At 39.5% G+C, this 26,645-nt stretch overlaps 1 protein-coding gene across 3 annotated transcripts in view; it reads left to right on the top strand.

Moving 5' to 3' along the window:
- Positions 1–26,645, top strand: part of sphkap (SPHK1 interactor, AKAP domain containing) — a 105,570-nt gene that overhangs the window by 46,704 nt on the left and 32,221 nt on the right. For 2 of the 3 annotated variants that reach the window (XM_051397129.1, XM_051397126.1), the window contains exon 2: positions 7,178–7,274. The exons of the other annotated variant lie outside the window; for it this stretch is intronic. In XM_051397129.1, the coding sequence (XP_051253089.1) occupies positions 7,231–7,274 (44 nt within the window). In that variant the 5' untranslated portion in view covers positions 7,178–7,230. The remainder of the gene's footprint in view (positions 1–7,177; positions 7,275–26,645) is intronic. 3 annotated transcript variants of the gene reach the window in all.

Raw genomic sequence — 26,645 nt, 5'->3', positions numbered from 1 at the left:
AAACCCACCGACACTCGACCTCTTGTGTAATTGACGCTTGTTTTTGCCAACCATGAATATTTCTTTTTTGTTTTGGTAGCTGGAGTGGAAAACGAGTGGTCAATATATTCTGTTGTATTGCTTTCTCTTATACAGCACTAATGAAAAGCAGTGTAGTGCATCCACAGTGTCACTTTAGTCAGTGTCTCTCTCTGGTAAGACTTCCTCGGTCACTCTGCTGATTGGCGCCCATAATGAGCCTTTGACAAAACATCAGTGAGAGACAGTACCCAGTACTCCAAAGTCTGAGGAGCAACAACAGGCAGCTTTTAACAGAACAAGCAGAGGCTCTTCATCTCTCTCTGTCTCCCTGTCACTCACACATTTGCACACTGTGACAATGCACACACACTGGCATACTCTTCCAAACTGTCAGGCACTAAGGCTCCCCATGCAGGTTAATCCTTGTGATGAATCATTTGCTTGACAGCATCTCCCCACGCCTTTACACTTCACCCCTCCATCCTGGAGCCACTTTGTCACTAAGTGACAACCCGAGAAGATGTAGAGCTGATTTTAGCATGTTGCCACTGATAATCCTGCTGAACAAGGAGTTAAAAGAAGCTCTAAGTTTGCCATCTCAACATGAAGTATTGACACTGGGTCAGATTGAAATCACTGTTCACTTTGACAGAGTGCTGTGTTTTGTTATTGCTCTAATTGAGCAGCTCAGTGGGTAATTCAAGTCTTATTTTCATTCTTATTTATCCAGCATATGACATTATTTAGAAAATTAACAGAACGACAGCTTACCAGTTTCCTTTTTACATTCAATGAATAATGGATCATTAGTTTTTAGGCACTGTTGGTTTGTTAAATAGCAGTTAATGGCTATAATGATAAGCACAGTAATTAATACAAATAGCAGTAGTGAACAAAGTACCTATTACTGTAATGACTGTACTTTCTTGGCATTGTGCACATGCAGAGTTTAAAGATGCTTCAATATTAATAAGGCAGAAAATATCACAGTGGGTAAATGCTGAACTTGCAGAGTGAAAGCTGGCTCCACTGATGGCGCTGTCTTATAACAGCTCTCTGTGTGTAGAGATGTATTGAGGTTTTCTGAGTTAAAGACTGAGCCTGCAAAGAGAAGCAACCATGCAGCACATAAATGAAGTGGGAAGTGAACACGTGAGACAGCGCACAGATGGAGGTGCATATGGAAACGTAAGCAAGGAGGGAAGATGGAAGGATGAAGGTTATCAAACTTAATCAAGATGGAGTAGTTGAGTCAGCAGAGGTTACACAGTGAATTCATCACTGAAGTCTCAGTGGCTGGCACTTTAACACACATAGGCTTCTCTTATTGTCCTTCTTGCTTTTCTTAGCTCCATCAATTTAAACATAATGGAGGAAAGAGGAGAATCACTTAGAAGAGAAGAGAAGAGACTCTTTTTGGCAGGTACTGTAGAGAGACCTGGCACCATGCTGAAGCCCAACTAGCACAAAAACTGCCAGAAGGGCTACGTGGCTGACTCTGTGACGCTGAGCTGCCATCCTGATTTGCCTGCCCCTAATGAAAAGGCAGAGCAAGTGATGCTTACTGAAGTCACAGTGCACCCCTGGCCCCACTTACCTCAAGCCCTGTCCTTCGCTCTCTTCAGACCTGACGGAAAGATCAGAATCAGAAATACTCTATTGATCCCCGGGGGGGTGTAATTGGGTAAAGATCACTTTAACATAAATCTTAGTTGTGGATTCTTGTGGACAGTATGAAATATATTATTTGTATCCCCTGCATTGGGATAATTCTGATTGTAAGAAATAAGTTATAATCCCTTTGTAATTAACATTTACTGTAGACTTCGAATTTAGGCAGATGCCACATGTGTGGTTCTCCAAGCATGTTAAAGCAAATGCTTAGTGTTATTGGCAATTCCTTTTCTTCTCAGCATGGTCTAGATGTCCTGTTGCGCCTCTGCAATGTAACACCTGAGACACTGAGGGTGTCACATCTGTGATGTGTGAAGACTCATGACGTAAATAAGTTGTCAATACTGTGGGAGAGGGCTTCAGACACTGAAATGGCTCATTAATCTTGTTTCACCTTGACATTTGCCTTGCTGTGAAAAAAAAACCCAATATAAATTAAAAGGCATGTAATAGAGGAAGTATAGCAAGTGGAATCTTTAATCCTAAATGTTTTATGATGATTATGTCTTTTTAAAATGTGTGTTTCCATTGAAAGGCTTGTTTGACAAGTCCTCTGTGTGTTGTCTTCTTGAGGACTGGGATGTTCTGTCTCTACGGGGATATAAGATATAATTTATAACCCTTCCATATGTTTGCAGAGCCTACGCCAGGTGTTATAATCTGTGTTTACCAGATTTCATTTTGGCAAATGAGAAGCTCTCCTGCAGTGATGACCTTTATTTTACAGACCTTCTTTTTCTTTTTTTTTAAAGCAGCTACAATCAATATTTTTATAAATAAATGTATCAAATGACGCTTAGGCATGGTGTAAGAAAATGTTTTTCGTAGTGCAATATTTTGTTTCGTGAAATTGTATTGATTCTCAAAAACTGTCGATTTTTGTGTTTAAATCCCCCAACTGTTAGATAGCAGTGTAAACTGAGGGCATGTTGAATGTTACAGGGAGTGATAACTGATAGATACAAATGCAGATTTCACTGTTTTGGTTCCATTATAGCTTTTTATTACTATGATTTTATGTATGATGGTGTGTTCTTCATACTATAACAGTTTTACTAAAACTAGATTTTAAAAAATAAATCATTGCCAGATTCTCGCCAATACACATCCCTAATGAGAATGTGAAAACAACAGAGAATTCGCTGAGATTTAAAGAGCTTATTATCAAGTTAGTCAGCTTATTATTTTGCTGTCTGCTACTGTTTAGGTTCACTCTCACTGCTCTTATGGTGTCATTTTTGGGCACAGCAGGCAGCTGTTTTCAGCTTTACACAACCTACAACTTAGCAAGCGCAATACAGCAGACAGACACAGTGACTAGCTGTTGAATGTAGTTGAGCATTTAGCAGCTAAAGAGCCAAACATTTCCCTCCAAAGTTTGTAGTGAGCTAAAAGAGAGTGAATATTAAACTAAACATTAATCAATTACTCAATCTCCAAAATGGTAATGTTGCGTCATAACTAACTTTTAGGCAAGACTGGTCTGCTTAAAGAGGCACTTAAAACTATAGGTGGGAATCAGCAAGCTGATCAGGGGGCCTGTTGTTCTGAAGTGTTATTGAGTAAGACACCAAAAAAATCACACATTTCTTGAAGGGATCAATAAAGCAACGCGAATCAATTCTTATTTTCTCTCTGGCTGCGCATGGATTATACCCTATATCTGTTTTTTGTCTGGGTTGTAGATCGGATTCAAGAGACCGGCTGAAGGGGCCAATCAGGGCCTGTCTGTCTGAGTGCTGATTGTCTTGTCGGATGAGGCTGATATGTTTTGTCACATCATATTTGATTTGCTGCTCAGAGCGTGTAGATGCATTGTAACTCCATCATCCGGTGTTGGTAGGAAAGTGGCAGTGGAAATAAGGCATATTCTTTGGAATTCAAGAAGTTTCCTCTCTTTGCACATTGTCTGCTGATGGTGATGTTAAAAGGGTGCAATACTGTGTTTTTTAATAGTAGCCATTTGAAGGAAGAGACGATGATGTAACATGTATGCTTGCTGTGTGTTCAAAGCTTCAAAACATCTTGTTCTACTCACGGTCGGATTAAAGTGTCAGAGGACCTCAGGGCAAAAATGAGCTTCTAGGCCCCTATTAATCTCCTGTTCTTCCCACTCTCTATGCATGTATGTACGCACTGAATGTGATCAAGCTTGCAATTTAATGGTACTGTCTTGCGGTCTCTTCACCCAGCCTCAGTAATGTTCTGGTTAAGTCAATCAAATTTTGTGACTTTATGCTCACTGGAATGCGTACTTCTGTATAAACAATAACGTTACGGACTTAAACAGAACATAAAGCTTAAATAAATGTATCCAAGATGAGCTAGAAAGTAGTTGAATGCTAACGGTAGCTGTTGTCTTAACGGTGGCTAGTGGGTTATCAATTATGTAGTTTTAACTTGAAATTTGGCAAGATGACCCTCCAGATTTTCACCCTCCATTCCCCAAGTTTATCCATGAAGTCCTCTGAATTAATTGACAAAATACGTTTTGGTTTCTTTTGCACCTGCCCTACAGAAAAATACATACTATGCTTTATTAGAAAAACATCTTGGTTTGGCTTCAAATGACTGCTTCTTTAATGTTAAGGTACCGTGTCATGGTTACAATAATAAGCACTTAGTGAAGGTCAGAGAACTGATCATGATCATGGTTAAAAGAATCCAAAGTTGCCCGTTTGGGAATAGTAAACAAACAGTGAGCTCCTGTGGCAGAGTCTTTTATTTTGTTATACAGTTTGCTTCCTAACTGGTAAACATACAATCAGTGGAGTGCTAACTGATGACTGCACTTTATTTACTTTTGTAAATAACTGAACTGATTTTTCCACTTGCTGACTTTTTGAACTGACTCAGTTTAATTCTCAGCTTGTGTTATTGTAATATACTTTGCTGTTGCATAAAATGCATTAATGAGAATTAATCAAGTTTGCATCCATCTTCAGCAATCATCAAGAGGATGTGGCCTTATTGTGTTACAGGAAGCAATTAATGTGTGTGTGTGTGTGTGTGTGTGTGTGTGTGTGTGTGTGTGTGTCCTTTGTTCGAGTGTTTTTTACCGATAATGCTGCTGTCCTGAACTGTTCCGTCATTCTGCTCATCTTAGACTTTGGTCCCCTTGTGCCATCTCCACGCATTGCCAATGACATGTACGCACATTTATGGGAACTTATTGGCTGTAAATAGTCCACACCATACCCCTGTCTTTTGGCACCACAATGTCCCCTCATGTTTGCTTTGTCCCGTTACTCTCGTGGAGTTGCGCCCTGTTCATACCATTAGCACATGTTGTATTCCCTCCCCTGACGTCATGCTCCCCTCTCAGCTCTTGTTCAGGACGTTGTGCGCACCTGCTCTGCCCGTAATTCCCACGGTTCACTATAATGAACACAGGTGGTAGTCGCATTTGTAGTACCTCTATGTTAGGCCATCACACACCCTACAACCATATTTGCTCACCGTGCATCCTTTGACGTCACATCATGCCACCGCCCCCACGCTTTAACCCATGTTTGGCTTGCCTTGCATATTTGCTTGATGCTGCTAATTTCCCTTGATGGATACTCATACTGCTTGAATTGTCAGTGTGTGTAAATTAACTACGTTTATAGAGATTAACTTATAAAAAAAAAAAAAAAAATTAAGCATCAACACTAGTCTAATGACTTCATCACTGTGTGCTTTGACCTCATTAAAATACCCAATAACTTCGTTAATGTGTGCGGCAACCTCATTACAATTTGCCATGACCTCATCGTGGCACTGTGACAACCGGGCTGTATGACTATATAATCTGGAATTACACTGAAGCAGAGAAGTTATTGTACCTGTTTGTATACAGTTTGCTGTGGTTTTAGATAGGGAAAAATAGAGGTAAAGGAGTATTTAAATAAACAACATGTCTGTGTTTTTCACAGACATATGATTGCAGCCATTGCAAGGTATTCTGTTAAGGTATATTTCAATAGCTTTTCCAAATTTTAAACATACAATACTTAATTTCTGCTGCTCTCACATTTATCACAGCAAAACAATAACAAAACACAAAGTTTGATGACATCATGAAGTAGCGTTGGATCATGGGAGTTGTTGTCTTCACCACCATTTTTTACCAGGAGCTTTATATGGAATTATATGCAGAAGTCTCCTCTCCACAAACAAACAGAGTCATTGGTTAAAACCAGTAAAGACACAGAATAAAGCAGTTTCACCTTCAGTGTCTCCCTGACGCTGTTAGACGGACAGAGGACGTCTCTTATTTCTCCACATCTAGACATTCAATGTCTAATTAGTGTTAGTTATTTTAAATTACCTTTACCCATATAAAACTAAATAAACTTTTGTTTATTGACTAAAACCCATTGTTTTATTACTTAGAATAAAAACCATGTCCATCACAGTTGCAGTATGCAGGAACATTTACAGTTGGTGTTAAAGACATGGTGCTAGATAGCAAGCAAAGTGTTCTCACCTTATACCCAGTGTGGGGTGACCATGTGCTTAATGAGGCTGATATTATATTAATTATAATATGGAGTCTTATTAAGAGTGTCAGAAAAAACATAAATCACTCACTCACTCACCTACACACACACACAGACTCACTCTCTCTCCCCCCCCCCCCACTCACACACACACACACACACACACACAATATCTAGTAGGAATGTTTTTGATGTAAAAATTGTGTCAATGCAACTGAACCCAAAGCTCTTGCAGTCAAACCTTGACACTTTGATGTCTAAGATTTGTTTGTTGGCTTCCAAACAGCAACAAGCCACAAATTCCCAGTCTTTTCTGTTTCCGTTGTATGCTGTTATGCTGTATTTCTTTTGAAGCTGCCTAATGCAGCTGTGCAATGGCAAATATTCAGTATTCAAGTTTTAGCCCTTCTTGGTGAATCTTAAAACGCAAAACAGTTCACCACTGAATTGGTATTAGAGGTATCGAAGGTGGGGTCAGTCATTCTTAAGAAAGTTTATTGGTTATTGTTTCATTTCCAGGTCATCAAATTCTGAACCTTTAGGATGCCAAAGCAAACAAACACTACCGGTTGTGTTGGCTTGCTCTGGCAACCTGAGAATGAGTCTCAACAATCAACTATCTTTCTCCAGAATGATTGACCCCCAACTTCAAACACGGCAAGCAAGATCTGTTGTTGTTATCACCTGAGATATATCAGATCTGTGCATTCCTTTTTCAATAGCTGTGTATTTATTCACACCTCACTCTCTTGTGTGTTAGTGCATGAATGTACATGCTCACTCGCACAGTGTTAGCGTGTGTCTGTGAGAGGTGAAGATGTACTGCTGTGCTTTAAATTGCTTACATCCACCTGCCAGATGATGCGGAGGAATGCTGGACAGAGACGGCCTCAAAGAAAGGCAGCCATCTGTTCCTACCTTCCGACACTGATATAGTGTGCATGTCTGTACATTTGTATAAGCTGTTTCATCCATTCAGCTAACTTTGTGTATTTCAGGTAAAGAAGCTGGACTAACTGCTTGGGAACGTAGACGGAGATTCGGACTGAAGATGCTGTCATCATTTTTCATGGCGCTGCGGACCTTCACTGAACTGTAAGAACTTCTTTCATTGATGTCATGTTGTAGGTGTATGTTGTTTGAATACCACTAGGTGCATTTAGAAAACATATATCAAACACTGAATTATCATTGCAGCTTAAAAGTGCTGCTTTTTCAGAAATGGTTTTGAAAAGCTACAGATTTAGGCTATTCATGTTTTTCCTAGCCTAAAGGTATGTTCCTGTTTTTCTGAGCTTTTTAAATAATAAATGATGTGGGAACACAACTACATCGCATTATCTTATATTTCCACATCCTTTATTTCCAAACAAGCTCCAAAAAAATCTTGTATATAACGTTATATCATGCAGATGTTAGATCAATGAAAGAAACGACTGAAAGGCATGCCCGTTATTCACGCAGAGGTGTCATGGGGCTAGCAAAAACACGGATAAAGAAATGTCTAACCTAGTCTTAAAATATGCTTTCAGAGACCGACAAGATTTATGCGAAATGCATATTTATTTGTCAAAAACTGTTTATTAAATGCAGTTATATACCTACATACTTACAGTACACACTGTGGCAGCCATCATATACTTGAAAATAATGAAAAATCCTTCCCCCACACTCAATGCTAAGATGTAATTCCGATCCTTGTACATGTCTTTTAGAAGATTTGATCATTCTAATACATAGCACAGCTTTTTTTGTTGTTCAACTACTAACAAGAGGACTCCGCCAGCTGTGATGATACCAAGACTAATAATCCAGGAATCCACTTTATTTTTCCATTCTGCTTCTCATTTTCTGGTGTTAAAAGTTCCAGTTGAGTGACCCAAGTATTTGTGAAATCCTATTCATTCTGCTTTTTCACTTTTTCTACTATCATTTCTTTTCTGTATCACAATTTCTACTACACTCTCTTTTCATAGGGATCATTAGGTTTCATTTTACATTGTCTAAAACCATCATGATAAAATAGCCATCCCCAGCATCACTAAAGCATTTTCCCTCCCCACCACTTGGGGGCACACTTTGTTGCTCCACCCCATTAACATCTGCCTCCAGTCTCGGGGTGATTACAACACTTAATTGCCACAATATATCATCGGGGCCCGAGTCAGTGGCCCCCATGGACTCTGGTTAGGGTGAGGGAGAGGGAGGAAAATGAAAAGGCAAACACTTGTGCATGCGCTGGGACTGCTGAGGCAGAGATCTGGTCATAAAGCACTAATGGATGTCGGGCTGCTGAGAGAGCACAGGCCTCTGAGAGACACCTCATCATCAGCAACAGTACTGATGTCTCAGCAGCACCGCCTGGATAACAGGTGCCACAACCCCAGAGTTGGCCAGAAAAACTAATGGGACAGATGGTGAAAAGAGTGGGAGCATTGTGCGTTTTTATGTAATATTAGAGCGAAGGTGGAGGAGCAGGAAGAGATGTTTTGGTTGTTGGTAACTTTACATTGGCAATAGCTGAGGTTGAAATAATGTGCTGTGGGTTGTGCTGCTGTAGGTGATTTGTTTTCACTTTCTGGGGAAATGGCAATGTTCATATTTTTTTCAGCTTTTTGTGTTATTCATGTGGGCCAGCAGACAGAGAGGAAAATCCAGAAAAAGACTAGTCAAGCAAGAGTAAGAAAGAGGGCAATATATACTTTTTCAGTGAGCATTGGATGAACAGCTTTCACCTGAATGCCACGACTGTCATTTAGAGTTTACTGAATCCATATATATATGAGATATGTAACTCTCATTTCCCCATACTGTAACATAAGATGCATGTTGATTCCAATTTAAATTGAAAATACCTATTCACAGCCATGACCTACTCTTAGACAGCAGCATCATGCAGATGTGCAGATCAAACTTCAGGGGAGCGCTTTGACCGACAGAGGTGATAAATGGTGAAGGGCATCAGAAACACCTGCTTCAGATGCGCTGAGATTATTTTGGTGGAATCACCTGGGAGAGATGGAAGTAGGGCAGAAGATAATTGTAGGTCAAAATGTACTTTGGGAGTACATCTTGGATGTGTACGTGTGCTCAAGTGCTTCAATGTGGTTCATCTGTCATCAGTGGTCTTTATGTGTGTGGACAAGTGTTGGACACATGCACAGTATCATGGCTGTAATCAGTGAAATAACTAAAGAAGATCCATCTTCATAAATCATGATGCAAAATAAAATCTAGGATGTCACTCTCCTAATGAATGAATGCTATTATTTATATTATTTATAATACTGTGTTTATTCTTTTAGGTGACTGGCCCTTAATAATTCCTGATGTCTATGCCTCTGCACTGGCGACAGCCGTGGCCAGAAGCATTATGTTTGCTCGTTGTCCGTCTGCCCTTCTGTCCCATTCTTGTGAGTGCGATATGTCTGGAGCGCCTTGAGGGATTTTTTTCAAATTTGGCACAAACATCTACCTAAACTACTAAAATGGATGATTTGATTAATTTTGGTGGTCAAAACTCAAGGTCACTGTAAACCTCACAATACAAATGCATACATATTTATATGTATAAATGTCTAATAGGATAAAATAATGGCATTTTATATCCATGGTGTGACAAAGCTCTCTATTAGTCCTCTGTAAAAATAGTCTTTAAGTGAAGACAGCATGTTTTTTATCACTGGAAATTATTAACTGGAATCATACATGTCAATATAGTGATAGCTTTCATTTCAGACATGAATGTAAACTGCAACTTGACTGGTTGGCAGAGGCAGTCTGTGTAATTCTAGTTATTTTATTCTCCAGGATATGGCAAATAAATTTGATCGGCCACAAAGTACTGGTTAACCTGAACATTACATTAGATTACATTTTATCTTCTTGTCTTTATTTGTTTTCGTAGCCTGGCTCCAGACCTCAGAAACTCTGAAGCCTGCATGTCAGTTTTCTTCAACTATTCAAATACAGTAGTCAATAATGATGATAACAATAATGAAGACCCATTTTTCAGTCGTCCATCTCAAGCACGCCTGATGGAACAGATGCGCCAGTCCTTGTATCTCTTTTTATGCTTGAGGTCTATTTTCTTCTTTTTTACATGCGTAACTACAGTGATTGTGTGTTGGGCTTTTTTGTGTTGCCGAAACGTGGGTGACCTTTACTAAATACTGTGCCTGAATGCATCCTGTGTAGACACAGTGCGGCTGCTCATGCGGCTCTGCTAACGTGATGTTCGCGCTACACCTCTTGTGTAGACACAGTGTAGTCTAAAGCTAGGCTAGCAGCTGTGGTTGTAGGCACAATGGTACTCTGAGCTAAATGCTAACATCAGCATGTTAACATGCTCATAATGACAATGCAAATATATTAGCCGATTTACCATGATCGCCATATTAGTTTTGTGTGTTAGGATGCTAACATTTGCAAACCAAAGTACTTGACACATTTGAAATTCATCCTCAGGGGAGGATGTGCCAAATTTCATGCCAGTCAATCCAACGGTTGTTGAGATATTTCAGTTTGCACCAAAGTGGAGGACTGACCTAGAAAAAATCTCTATTGCTACACCGCTAGTATGGCTAAAAACACACAGTAAATTCAGATACAGCAACAAAACATGACATGCATGGACAGTGGCAGCACATTTAATCTCATTGCTTATGATTAATGTCTGACATACTAAGATACCCATCCCCCAGCCTCCACTGCAGTGCCCCAGTCTCAAAACACTGAACCATTATGTTGCATTTGCTGACTAACCGCATATTTACCTTCACCTGTCTGTGAAACCCTAAACTGTCTATTAGACAACACAAACATGAGCGGTATCTGATGTAATCCCACCAGCTAGACTGGAGTCAGCAGCTCTTTCTGTACACGCAGCATTGAAATTCTGTGTCAAGCATTTGGCACACAATCTTTGAGCATATCCACAGCAACGTACACAGTCTAGTCTCGAGCTGAACAGAAAGACAGTTGTGTACAGCACTGATCCCACAGGGCATGACACTCCAGCTTGGTGTTCTAGGAGCTGTCAAAATTGGTGGGAAACCAACGATACCAGTATTAAAGGCAGTGTGCTTGCTTTGCCTTGTCAGAAAATACAAAACTGTCTCAAATCAAGAGCTCTTCATGCAAGTATGGTAAGCAGGGTTGTAGCTGTTGCTCGGTGTGCAGGTGTCTGCTGCTCTAAGAGTGTAATCAGTGCACAGGGGGCTATGTCTGAAGTAGACTAATCAGAGAGAAGATGGGGCTTCTAACAGCAGGTGTAAATCAGCAATTATTTTCTCACTGTCTCTTTTTCCTCTCTTTTTCAAGCTCTCTCTGTTTCTCTCTTTGCATGAATGCACTCACCATAAAGCAGAACAATGGTAATGCGCCTGTGCCCTCCAACCATGCTGCCCTCGCTGTGTTACGCTTTATCTGGCTTCTTTGCTCTCAGCTTTTCTATGTCCTTCCTCCATCTTCAGTCCTGTCTCGCTTTCTTTCAGGTCTATTATCCACCTGTCTGTGGCTTTTAATGAAACAGGTAGATCTAGATGCATGGAAGTTCTTTAGCAAAATAGCTGGGTTAGAGTGTGAAACCAAACGTCCGTGCTTTTCTGTGGCCAGTTTGCTTTCAGCTCTTGGTTTTACAGACTGTACTTGTGTTCACCCTCTACTGTGAAATGTTTCCTTCTGTAAAGGAGAAAAAGCATTGATTTCCAGCAGAAGGACAAAAAGAGTGACTTTGACTTTTCAAGCCAATGGTGGGAGGTGAGAAAGGCTCAGTTATGTGTTGTGCCAACATCACACCTCTCATTTGGCCACCAGGGTCAAGCAAACTGTTTGGAAACTGGAGCAGCAGATGAGATGCACTGAGTGTGATTTGTTTGTCCGTGGAACAGTCGTGTTACAGTGTCTCGCAGGGCAAAAATTGAGATTTGGCAACCTTTTCACAGCCGAGTGGGAAGGGAGTAATGTTGATATTGTCTAACATTTACTATCACAAGGGGTCTTGCCAGGCTAGTGGAGAGACTGTAGCAAGTGCCCAAATTCCGCAACCCTCTCTCACCTACGCTGTAACAAACTACCAGTTTGGAGTGAAGCAATGATTATCAGGGTGAGACTGAGAAGGCTAGAGGCTGGAGCTCAGCATCCGGTCTGACAGAGGAGGACCAGGAGGGACAGGCAGTCTCATAGATACATATTATTGGTTATAGTGTATTTTTATCTTTGCCATTCATTCAGCTGACATAGTGGAGCAAAACCAGAGAAAAACAAAGCAGAAATAGGACACACACACCGCTGCTTGACCCTTTTTAGGGCAAAGGACAGGTTACCCTTTTCTATTGCGTCATTATTGAACCATTTTTTAAATATTTAATAGGAATCTGATGTTATGTTTGCTTTGGAATAAGCTTTGCAGTATTCTTTTAGACGCTAGTCACTGGTATGGCTGTGTTTTTTATTCTTTAACAATAAACTAGTTTTGAAAAGAGACACCATGCTGGCCACTCAGGCTCAGGCTGTACATGCATTCAAGACGTTTTTAGCTCTGCACGAAAAACTGCAGCCTCTTCATTCATATGAATGGGGCCAGACCAGCAGTACAGTGGGAGCTCAAACAAACCAAACCAAACAAAAAAACAACAACACAGGGTTGTGGGGCAAAAAAATGATCAATATCAATACAAAATATTTGTACAAAATATCAAACCAGTGGTTGTTGAGATCGACTAACAGATGACCATCGTCAGTCGTACCACTGACATGGCTAAAAATGTTTTTAAATTAATTATAAAGATATAAATATGCAGTAATTCACTATACATATATATATATATACTTCCATTTTAGAAATAAATAGTGATCAAGACAATATATTGTGATCATTTTGGGTCAATAATCCTGACGAACCAAGCCATGTGACACACTGTGACTCTACTGTGTTGGAAGAGTAAAATCATGAAAAGCGATCTGTAGCATTTGTACAGTGTCAGATATGGAGGGACCCCTGTCACAGAACATTAACATATGAAGGACTGGCTGTTGAGCTCCAGGGCGGGCTTGCACATGGAAGAGCAGGAATAATGAGAAGCAGGACTGAGGGTCATTAGAGGCTTTTTCACACTGGTGGCCGGTAGACTGCAGTAGAGTTTGCTTACAAATGTGTGTGTGTGTGTGTGTGTGTGTGTGTGTGTTTGTTTTGGCAGAATTGTTTATTTTGTGAAGCTCATTATGTTCATTTGGTGATTGCAGTGCTGTTCTGAAACACTTTTAGAAGTTTTTTAGAAGTTACTCTTGTTATCTCACTTTCAGCTTCTTTTCTCTCATTTAATGTCCTTTCCTCTCATCACCTGTTGCTCTTTCATGTCACTATCTCTCTCTGAAAGTTTGATTGTTTCTAAACCTGTTTGAACTCTCATTGATTGGAGATTTTAATGTCTCTGTGGTAAAGTTCATCTGCATGTTTGGCCCTTCTGGCTATACAAGAATGCTTTCAACAAAAAGAGCAAACAAGGAGAGGAACATATGTAGTTGTATTCACAAATACTGGCATACTTCACATACTGTATAAATACGCTGTACTGTCATGCACAAGCAACACAAACTGCACAAACATATACATGGAAACCCACACACACAACAAAACACACACCAGAATGCTTAGGCAGATGCTGTGTGGTCGTAGAGATCAGATGGACACTGTTGTATCTGTGATGAAGGAGACAGTGTTGTGGTTGTAGACGGTAGGACGCCTGAGTAAATCTGGCTTCGGCCATCTGTCCCCCGCATCTCTATGCACACAGACTGGCTCTGAGACCGTTCTGCACATGGTTATGAAGGCATTTTGATTAGTTTAGAGCACTCTGAAAAATGCAGTGTCAACAAAATCTGACAATTGTTTAAAGGATTTAGTTTGATCAAACAAACAAAGCATCACTTCAGCTTCACTGCAGCTGATGCTTTAGATTAGAAGATTAATACCACTCTGTACTAAATATATATATAGTTATGAAGATACAGCAGGGAGGTGCTTAGCTTAGCAAAGCACTCAAAGCAGCAGTAAACAGCTAACGAGGATCTGTCCAACATTTTTTAAAAGACTACCTACCAGCACCTCTAAAGCTCAATAATAACCTGATTCTTTTTTTTTGTTTCTTTAATCTTGTTGTTGCTTAGTCTTGTTATCACTGTGAGGTTGCCAGGCAACCAGCAGGGACTCCAGGAAGTCATTGCTCCCAACCATGAAAAGGTCACACATAACCCAGTGTAAAACCACAACTTGCTCATGTCAGCTTTTTTACAAATTAGAATAACGAGATATAACATGTTAAGTAGTGACTTTTAGATCTGCTGGTATAAGTGTGGTATTTTTACCTTTGAACTGAGCCAGGCTAGCAGTTTGCTATTGCTTCTAGGAAAAGGAAACTATTCCTTTAAGAGAATATATCCATTTATAAGCTGTAATATGTGGACCTGTCTGGTTATTTGACAGCATTAACATTAATAAACATTTGTGTGTGTGGCTAATTTCAGTCAGAGCATGTGAGCCTTTTTCACAGCAGGCATTTTGACTTGTCAGAGTAGAAAAAGCACATGTGTTACTAATAACATTAATGATGGCTCCATTTTAAGTGTCCCAATAAGTCATGACAGTGAGTCAGTATACGAAACACCAGGACCCTGACACTAAAGCAGCTAAAATCACTAATGTTATTATTTACACCTGCTCTTTTCCTACTGTGCCATGTCAGAATGTGTGAAAAGGGCCTTGGAAAAAAAACAAATAGACCTGTTGTTCTGAAAGAATTAAAATAATGCTCTTCCCACTTGTATTTATAATAAATTCTCCAACAGTGAAAAGGCTCTCAAGCCAATTTAGCTAAACTATAGCTGAGGAAGTGCCAGCTCTGTGCACCAGTTGACTGAGACAAACTGTTAGCTTACAGCCCGCAGCCTCTCCCACAGTCGTCTCATTCATGACCTTTAAAATGATTGCTGATTAGGAGCACTCAGTCGCCTCCAGCGAGGTGAAAAAGGAAGCAGGGAGAGCAGAGGAGAGGTGGAGGAGGGCCATCCTATTTAAAGTGTGTACAGTGAGTATTTTCTTTCAGTGTTTGCAGCCTTTCCACTCGGCTGAACACACACTCCGCTGATAGAAAAGCATCAGTCACTCAGTTAAGGTGTTTCTTCAGTAAACGCTGACCGTTTCGGTGTCAGGGTTTTCTCCCAGCTATATTTTAAACAATCTAAATTGTTTCAGTAGCTCACTTTCAGGCAACTCAAAGTGTCGGTATTTGATGACCTGGGAGCACAAATGCTGCCTGTTGTGTTGTATGCCTCGCTCCGAGCCACTCTGTTTGTTTCCCTTTTAGCATAACCAAAAGCATAGGTATTTTACGACCTGGGAATAAGACTTAACAATCAATTATCTTCCTCCAGAGAAACTGACCCCACCTTTAAGCTTATTAGGAAGTCATTCTGGCTCTGTAGGTTCACCTCTAAAATGCTCCTTTCATCAAAGTGACCAAAGTCATAATTACAATGTTTACAACAACTACAACTACAACCGAATATATATCAGCTGTTATTATTGCAGATAATATAATATTTATATTTAATATAATGTATATAATATATTGTAATATATTGACACACTGACGGTCTTATAAGACTCTTATAAAACCATCAGTGTGTGTATAAATATGGAAACCTGTCTACAAAAAATTGTGTGTTCAGGAGGAAACATAATTGCTGCTCTGGGACGTCACCCATATATTTCTGAAGAGCCGGTGTGAAACTCAGTGTGTTCGGTTCATCTTGGCAGTCCTGACTCCGCCTGCTCCCAGCTAATCCAAAAATGGTGTGGGGTATGAAGCCTGGTCACTGAAAGCACCCACCTGTCACTCAATTAGGCCATTCCCTTGATTATGCATAACTTTAAGACTTAATATACCTGAAATGTGTTATCTAAAAATTCCCCCCCATACAGTTCACCCCCATTGTGAACAGGGAATCTTGCTAAAGAGACGGAAATTGTTTTTTTGTACCAGGCTGTAAATATGTTTATTTCTATTGTAAAGTAGTATGTTTTAATATGGGGCCTGATGGAGATTGACTCACTTCTGTAGCCAACCACAAGTGGCCGTACGAGGAACTGCAGCTTTTGTTAAGTCCTTGTTTGCTTCATTTGCCAGCCACAGAGGTTGCCCCTTGGTTGCACCACACAAAAAAAGAAACATTAAAGGAAAGCCCAACCTGATTCAGTATCGCTAAACAAAAGTCAGACAGTTCAATTCTGGCTCAATGACAACAGCACAACATTGTCCATAATCTCTAGCGTGTTCTAGGAGCCTGTCAAGCTTGGGTCCATCTGAATTATTCAAGGTTTCACTCTCATCCAACATAGGTGGTCCTCTGGCATCTATTTATATACAGAACTTGCCTGGAAGGTCATTCGGACCGTGAGTGGTAGGTTTTTACATTTATTCAAGGTTTTTTGTAGTTACTAAAACTCGTAGACAATGACCTGCACCACTGTGAGTGTCTGTGTGTTGTATTTCCTCAGTGTTTTTAAGGATACACATCTAGGTTAAAGGCAAATAAAGGACAGACAAATGAATGACATTCAGGTCTGATGTGGCTTTCTGTGGAGTATAAAACAGCTAATCACTGATATTTACTATGTTTTGATGGAGGACAACCTCCAAGTTATAACCATGTAAACTACAGCTGAAAGAAATGTTATCATAATAATAACAAAGAGGTCTCCAAGGTTTACCCTCGTCCCACTTATGTGGCAGGGCTGAAGAATATTGTATACCCAGTAAGTGTTTACTTTACATGAATGCACATTACCAGGCCGTATCAGATGTGAACAACAACAACAACAACAAAAACACCAAAAACCATCAAAGGGGCAAAAACAAATGGAGCTGAGGAAAGAGGCTGAGTGGATGTGTGATGAAGTAGTGAGGAAGGGGACAGAAAGAGGGAATGAGTCAGCAGCAGCTCCCTCTCTAAGGACAGATGTTTCCTTAAGATTAATATTTCCACTCAGTTTATTCATCTGCGTTATCCCCACCCTCACCAGGTGATTTCATGCCTCCTGAGCAGCCAGAAAAGCCCTTTTTACTGAAGCCGCAATGTCCGGCCTGTCACAGATTTTGATAAATGATACTGATAAACCAGGCTTATGGGACAGAGTGTAAGGCAGGGGCTAAATTTAGCCCGCCAAAGAGCAAGCATTGATCACACTGTTTACGCCCCTCCCGCTTCATTCATAGCTTTTCCATTTCTTCATGAATTTTTAAACTTTGGAAATCTTTACCACTAATGCCTCTTCCAGACCAGTAATAATTCATTCATAGCTAGTTGTTGGCATATTGTTCTATACTAAAGGCTGCAGTCAACTAGTCATTACCATTCACTGTGGTCTTAGTGATCACAGATTTGATAATGAATTATGAATCACAGTTTCCACTGATGTCTGAAGGTGGAGTTCTGTGTCCCTTTTTTCTTAGTTCATGGTTAATTGAGTGTATGGGTTCATGATATTGATCCGCCGGACGTCATTTCCCAGCCTGAGAATGGTTGGTCAGATTTCAGGCGTGCGACTGTGTGCACACCTGTTCTATGTATACGTCTCTGTGTATGTGTGCATGTTGAAAAGTAAGAAGGCGATCGCAATCTCCAACCATTGTGCTTTGAGACTGGACCATGAAATCCTCAGACGTGAATGGATTACCTTTGTGTCTGATAATTAACTTGTAAATCCAGATCCAGTTCTTGCTCTCACCTTCACCCCGACCCGACTTCACCTGCAAATCCTTTGTTCTGTGCCATGTGATGCTTCATTTAATTCCTCCCCCCAAGTTTATATTCTGCCTTACCAACCTCTGTTTTCACCTAATTACCTCTTCCAACAAAGCTGAAAGGTTGTTGTCACTTGTCTGAAGGTAGAGGTGCGTGACTGTTACAAATGGATTTGGCTTAAAATGTGATATTTTTTTTGCCCAAGTAACAGGTGATTCAGGTCCTGGGCATTTGCCATTAGGCATTTTCAGGTTTGGATAGTCTTTAATCTGGGACTCCCAAGTCGTTTGTGAAACAGCATTGCATTCTGGTGCTATTTTTACTGAAAGCCTTCCAGTCTAAAGAAATTGAACTGCAATTTAACATCAGTGCCAAGGACATCAACATCAATCAAAGAATCATTCTAAGCAACAGCATTTGGGTGATTTTACACAGAGACAGTGAGAGGTAAGGAGACATTTAAAAAGATATCCAGCTATAAATAAAATAGTTTTATTAGCACCACTCTGCTCTATGTCTATATACCGTATTAGACATGAACAATGCTAAGAGCCATTTTAGCAGCTTTGTGTGGCTGATTTAACATGCTCACAGTGATAATGTTAACATGCTGTGTTAATAATATATGTTTACTCTGTTTACTATCTAGCATGTTAGCATGTTATATTTGCCAATTAGCACCAAACACAAAGTGTGAATGGCATAAAGGAATATCTATCTATCTATCTATCTATCTATCTATCTATCTATCTATCTATCTATCTATCTATCTATCTATCTATCTATCTATCTATCTATCTATCTATACTGCTAGCACAGCTAAAAGATAATGCATCCTGCCCAAGCATTTATGTACACAATATACTGGCTCACAAACAGTAAATATTCAGAATATTCAAAACACTGTGCAAGTGAAAAACAGGCAACAATTATATTTCTATCATCTTAAAAAGTGTCTTTCTTATCATCTGAGAGCATCTGTAAAACAGTATCATGATGATTGGACCAGGACATTTGTTTGCTGTACTGTTAGCTCAGAAAGATCCAGTATACTCCACAGTAATTATCTCTATCAGTGCCACATTTCCCTCATGTTTAGTGGCTGACGTTTTACAGTCTCTTAATTAGACAAACGCTGCCTTCTGTTACTATGCTTATTACACACTACCACAGACGGCATAGTTAACCTTTTAAAGAGAGCCCTTTGTCTCTCAATAATCCCCAGTGCTGTTATAGTACACAGGGCTCCAAAATTATGGCACTGCCTTGACCTTCACTGAGCCAGTTGCCAGTAAGAAGCAATAATTGAATTGTGGAGTCAAAGCACCTGGTAGTCCATTTGTTCTTCATGTTAATTGTGAATGTTAATTAAGTTCTCTCTTGATGTTGGCAATGCTTCCTCTTCTGCTTGTATCCATACAGCTAATGGCTGCTGACGCATTTGCCTTACAGCAAAGTCAGACCAATAATGACCAAACAGGTTTGCACCCTCAGACGCCACCTCAGTCAGAGAGGTGTGCAGTCAGTTTCATGGACGTTTTTTAGGTTGTACTTCATGGTGCTCTATTGTGTTGAATTTAATTTTATATATTTAGATTAACAAAAAAACAGGTTTGCTAGTTTATTGCATTACTTTTGCATTGGGTCTCTTTATATTTTACATTTACATTACATGTTTTGGTATTTAGTAAGCATCTGTTTTCAGGAACCAAAGACATGAAACACAAAATGGAAAATGTCATTGTTGCTTTTAGAAAAACAATTTACGTCATGCCTAGTTGACATGTAGTGAAATAAAATGAAGAGAGCAAGAAACAGTTAAATGAGAAACAATTTTAAAAATAACATGGAAGGAACATTTTATTCTAGGTTTTTAGTAGTAATCATCAAGAAAGAACCTCAATCTTCTTAACTTCCCGTCCCATGACTGGCAGATGACATTTAATGGGACCAAACCAATATGTCATCCAACTGATATGTCTAACAATAGCGTGAATTAATTGTGTGTGTGTGTACTCATCTTTGGTTGCATCTGTTTTTCTCCCTGCAAGATTAAAAGGTCTAAAAAAAAAAAAAAAAAAAAGCCAGAAAGCCATTTCTCCACCGTGTGGGGAAGATTAGGGTGGAGAAACGCTACTCAATTGCCAAGGCAGACCAAAGGTATGGATAGAGAGAGTGAAAGAGAGGTTTACAGTACATTCAGAGTAGGAGAATGGAGGAAGAGTGGAGTAAGGACAAATACGAGGAAAGAGAAAGAGGGAGAGTAACCCAGAAAGAGAGTGAGAGATTATACTGAGTCTTCAGGAAATCAATTCAACCTGCTGCTCAGGTTTTCAATGAGCTTTGCAGCTTACTGATCTGACAGTGAAGTCTGGACAGCGATGTTGCAGTCAAATACTCAATATAAAACCACAAGGAGACATTGTGTCATATTTTCCAGCTTCTGTACGTCACATTGTGTTCAGATATTGTCACCACCAAGGCTTAGTCAAGGTCATCTGAAGGAGTTTTTCCATGTACATGTACACGCATGTACTCATATTCTCATCAGCATTAAATACAGCTTATTATATTATTACCCAGCAGGCTTGTCACTGACTTGGCTCAAGCGAGGCCACTGGCTGTGTCTGGCCCAAACCTGCCGGCATCTACACAGCAGCAGACCGGAAACACAATCTGTCACCATCACCAACTCCTACTGTAGTACAGTGCAGCTCTGTCACTATCGCCACCTCTCCTGACTGCAGCCTTCATCAGTCCCTCCTACACCCTGTACTGCACCAGCTCCACCACCCGGTCCTCAAACGCCCCATCCAGTCCAATCATCCCACCCTCACTAATACTATGTACTGTACTACACTTTGCTTCCACCATCTTTCACATCATCCAACATCTACCTTTTCAGGAGTAAGCTTAAGATTTGCATCAGAATTGTGACATAATTACACAATTAGGTCAATTTAAGCAGCTAAAGGCAGTGGTACAAACATCAGGACTGCTTCTGTTAAAGTAAGAGAAAAAGAGGAAGGAAAAGTGTTAAAAGAGAAAAAAGGAGAAAATTGAATAAAACAAGGGAGATAAACATAACATATTTGAAAGAGATGAGTTTTCAGTTAACAACCCTCCACCCTCTGCTTTATAGTGCCATAATACAATATTAAAATTGCACAGCAGATGGAAAACAATGATATTTTGTCTAGATAGGCATTCATAACACATTTAAACACAGCAGAATTTAGAAAGTATTGCAATTGCAGCATTATGGTTCTATTAACACTTATCATTATAATGTCAGATCTATATTGGTTATGGAGAGATTCGGGGGATATACCAGATGTTTTTGAAGCTACAGAAATCTTAAAATGGAACTGATTTCACACATCAGTCTGTTTATAGGTCTTGGGAAGTACTCCTGCATTAGTGGGAAAAAAACAAACCCAACTATTCTGGCTTCAGAGGATGCTGCACAAAATCAGATAAATTGACTCAAATGATGTCACTTGACATTGTGAGAAATGCAGGCACTGGGTTTTGATAAGGAAGAATAATGTTAAATAAAAAAGACATGACTTTGGAAAAACAAAACAAAATTGAGTCCAGCAGCTATGTTAAATTGCTGGAATAATCTTTTAATGCCAAATGTGTTTATAGGCAAAAGCAGTATGTACCTGTACTGATAAATGAATATATACTGTTGTTTATTTAAAGTAAATGCTTTAAACATACACACAGTAATCACACAAGCAATTTTAGGGAATTAGTGTAGATCTCAGCAGATAAAGAAAGTCTCATATTCTGAAATGAAGTCAGTGATTGGTGACAGATGATTGTCTCACTCACCCAACTCAACAACAGCAGGATCAAACAAACTGGGGGGATGGTGTAACACATTGGTGCATAAAACTAGGTTGCCAAAAATACAGATTAAGAAAATAACTGCAATAACAAAAAGTCAGTCAGATGTTTGAAACTGGGTCTTATACTGAGGGATCCATAACCATATCAGAAATACATAGCAGGTGATTATATACACCTGATGAATCTGGTTGGTTAGTATCGAAATAAAACTAATTTTAGTCTATGAAAGAGAGAATTGGAGATTCCAAAATCCTGTAGAAGATAAATTGGCATCCTGGATCTGTATTAATATACAAACACATGAACACAGCATAACAGTTAGCATACATATGTCTAGAGACATTTATTATGCTGATCAAGTCTGTGAAAACGTTTTTCTGTCTCAGTACAGAGACAGCAGGTTTGCAGAAGCTGTCTCAATAGCACAGATGATGGAAAGACTTTTATCCAGAAATGCCCAGAGAATGATACATATTTCACTATGAAACTGGCAGTAAAAACAGCAGGCTGGGGGCCCAAAGATATATCAGAATTAAATTAAACATATTGAAAAAGGTATTTCCAATACCCTTGTATAATGTGGTCCTCTTTATTTTGTTTTTGTTCTATATGTACACTGAAAGGAGCTCTAGTAATAACTTATGTCACTGAGAAGCAAAACCAATGACTCTGTCCATCATTAACCTTTTCATGCGATTATAATGATCAGGTCCTGTAATCATACATTTCCATTATGATGAGAGCACAGGTGGAAAGGAAGATAGATGGAAAGGTTAAACAAAAATAAATGTGGAATAACTGAGGTGAGCGGGGGTTGTGATTACTCTGATTAACAAGGCCATTACCTCTAATTGCTTCCAAGAACTTACAGTCTGCTAGAAAATACTGTTTCCTATTCACAGCTACTATGCACTGTCCAGTAGTCATGTATGTGTGTGTGTGTGTGTGTGTGTGTGTGTGTGTGTGTGTGTGTGTGTGTGTGTGTGTGCGTGTGTGTGTGTGTGTGTGTGCGTGTGTGTGTGTGTAAAATGCTAATTTGTTTGCTTGGCTATTATAGGAGTCTGGTACCAGATTGCTAACCTGAATGTTGTTACACAGAAACATCTGGGATGTTGAAGTTGGAAGCGATTTGGAAAAGGGCAGGCGGACTTCAACCAATCAGATCAACAAACCATAGAACATAGTCAAACTCCTGCCAAAGCCAGCTGGGAGAAGAACATCTTTCCATCGAGAAAAAGCCTTCAGTTCTGTTCTTTGCTCTTCTTTCAATGAATAAATACTAGAAGTGATACTAGCAGCATCTACACTAACCTCTTTAGCCACCATTGTTGTTTTCGAGCAGTCACTTCTCACACACGTAGCTCATGCCATAGCTCTCAGTAATTCATCTAACAGATGCTGATTGTCCGAACCACTGTGGTTTAAACATTCCCATAGCTGGAAGGCTGGTAAGATGGATTCTTGTGTTTGTTTTACTGAAATACGTACAGCTATTTATCAAAACCAAAATGACTTTTAAGGACCAGTGTGTACCGCTCACCTTCCAAACGCATAGGAGAAACTACAGTGGCTGTGAAACTCGCAAAAAAATGGAAAGGTCCTATCTATAGACAATATTCTGTTTGTCCGTTCTGGGTTACTGTAGAAACATGGTGGTTCTACATGGTGGACTCTGTAGAGGACGATTCCACTGTAGATAAAAATGGCTAATTCTAAAATAAGGTTAGACACAGGACATATTTTCATATAAATGTGAGTGGGTTGATCCCTTGTTTTCCCCACTTCTCCGCATTTCCTGACTGAGGCACATTGTGGCATCACATCAAGTCAGTTGATGCTTCAGTTAATGCCAACCAGAGGACAGGATTTTCTTCACTATCCTATAATGTCGTATTCAGCTGGTTTTTACACAACTTTTCAGACTGCTGTAACGTTTGAATATCCGTTTGTCGAATTTGACTTTACTTGTTTCAGAGTTTAGGGGTAGTGGACCGTCACTGTGGTATAGAAAAAATAAATATATGATTGTTTAATCCATTGTAGTCTAATTCAAGAGTTTATTGATAAAAATTTCCTGAATCATTATTTGACTACATAATAAGTTTAAAACATGTAAACCAGGCCTGTTTATTTTTTCTGGAATGACTACATTATCTGAACTATTATGATCTCGAGATCAAAGCAGAGTTACAAGAACTCCACATGAACTGCAGGTAGAACTAAAAGCTGTTACTGGCTGAACTCGCTGCTCCCCACAGCACAAGGTTGACCCTTCACACCAACTGCTCAGATTCATTACCATATTTTTTTCTTTACCTCATGTTCTTCCTCTGACGTGACGTATTTCTGTTTTGTAGTCAGTAACAACATTAAAAATAGCCCCACTAAGACAGCGTTTTGACAGTGAGAGAGCCTGTAGAGCTGATTCTCTCTTCATATGATTTTTTCTCCCAGTTCCTTCAGATGTCTCCTCTCTGCTGATGAGAGCAGTCTGTGCTTTCATCTCCACTTTAGTTGTCCTTCCATCTTTTATTTTAAGAACGTGTGCAATGGATTAGTTCCCCCCTCCCTGAAAAGCCTTTGGATTAAGATGTGTGGAGGGCGACAGAGAGGATGGTAAAAAAGAAGAAGAAGAGGAGGCAGAATATAAGAGAATATAAGAAGAAGAAAGAGGAGGAGAAGATAAGGAGGAGAAGAATGTAAGAGGAAGTAGTGTGAAGAGCGAAAGGGGGGGGGGAATCGTTGAGTAGAAGGAGGATAAGAGAGCATCGTATTTAATGTGTGTGTGTTAGACTAAACATCAGGCAAGTTTGAATCCAGTTTGTGTTGGGTGTTCAAAATCTGTGCAACAGTTTGTGTTGTATTTCTTCTTGGCTAGCTGTTACTTGGTTGTTTATGGTCCGTCTGTCGGCTCCTTTCAAAAACACAAAAACTGACTCGTTGTTGCTATGCGACTGTTTGAAACAGTTTCTAACCAGTAGGAAGCCCTGCGATCTTTTGCTGGAATGATTTAATGTTGAAATTTTCAAAACCATCAGCATCCTGCATGCTGAGCCTGAATGCTAAATGCATGAATACCACACAGTGCTGTCACAATACTTTCTAATAGAAACAAAGGCTATTTGAAATAAAGGATAAAAGAAGTTGGGGGATCTTCTTTTTGAGCTGTCTGTAGGTCTGTTGATCTGTCATTCATATGACATCACAAAATGACTCCATTTACAATTGGCCTTAAGCTAAGCTTGATAAGGAAAACACTTGTTAATGCCCGGTGTAAATGCAGGAAAAATCTGTTCAACAAGTTAAAAGGTCACCTAACTCCGCCACTTCCTGCTAACCCAAGTAAGCCCGACAAAAGTGACAAGCAGTAGCAAGTTTTCCCGCAAAAAATGATTTAAAAATGAATGATGCTGGTCCATTGCTTTGCTTCCCTTGACCGAGTGGGACAAATCATGTTCCCTGACCAATGTGAGCAAAATGGAGATAAACGCTTATGAATGCAAGATGTAAATGTAAATGTTGGTGGATTGGATGTCTTTACTGAGGTAATGTATCCAGATAAAAATCACATACGAGGTGTAGGCCAGTGTGTATAATTTAGGTTGTCAAGAAAAAGATCTCAGTAAGCGTCAAATGAACTAGCTTATACGTGTTGGCCAACAAAAGTGTTCATACTTGCTCCAAATGGCCACATTCGAGATGCGGATGAAAGCCTGCTGCTATAGCAAGAGTAGTGACACAATAAATTATACAAATAATAAAATAAGTCAAATAAAACTATATAAAATAATTACTAATCAATAATCAATTAAAGTAAGAGTTAAGAAAATGCCAGTCAGTAGTTAAAAGTGAATGCAGCACAAAAACCCAGTGAAAGCGCACTTATAAAAAATATGTTTTTGAGAGGGATTTAAAAGACGACAAGGAGCTAGGCAGCCTGATCTCGTCAGATGAGAATAACGATGCACACGTTCGTACAATCCGTCAGAAACAGTGCTTAAGATGCTGTTGGATGATTAAACAAGCCCTTGGTTTAAAGCGAACTGTTCCCAGTCTCATTCAAACACATTGTATTGCACTTATGAAGTAGCGCTGGGTTAACTCTGAAAACATAGTCAATAGTGTTTCAGTGCCAAGTTAGTACATAGGAATATCCATAAATTCAGCAGGGAATACGAACTGTGATACATAGTCAGACTACATCTTGTGACCTTTTGCTACAGTCACAGTCAATCAATTCAGCCCAGTCAGACACTGTATGTGCTGACCAATAACTGGTACTGGCTTAACCTGAGAATGAATAATGAGCAGTTAAGTTTGTGATGATTAAAAGTGCTGACTGTCGGCTGCAAGAGTCTGTGCAATAGCATAACACCCAACACATCTTCATTCTTTTTGGTGCTGATGGTATATTTCATGCTCTTAACTCTGATTCTACATCTATATTTAAACAGTGCAGGTTAAAAAACGGTGTTCCTTATATTCTAGTTGGGTCGCCTGGTAGGGTCACTCATGCACACCATCAAACAAAATCTGAAAGATGATGTGGGAGTTTCTGTTCTGCCAAAACCAAAATACCCTCATACTTCAGATTCCTTCCTGGCTCATACACATGATCTATGGAAGCCACTTGATCAAAATGTCAAGCAGTAACATATCAGATTAACTAAAGTCAGCAACCTAACCGTATGTATCAGAAATATAGACAATAATATAGAAAGAGCATGTCCATTTATTTGTTAACTGTCTGTATTCAAAACATTTTAATATATAAATATTTCCCATACAAAATGTAAAACATTT

This window comes from Dicentrarchus labrax, unplaced genomic scaffold, assembly GCF_905237075.1.
Source record: "Dicentrarchus labrax unplaced genomic scaffold, dlabrax2021, whole genome shotgun sequence".
Taxonomy (NCBI): Eukaryota; Metazoa; Chordata; class Actinopteri; family Moronidae; genus Dicentrarchus; species Dicentrarchus labrax.
This window is presented reverse-complemented; position numbering and strand designations above follow the sequence as displayed.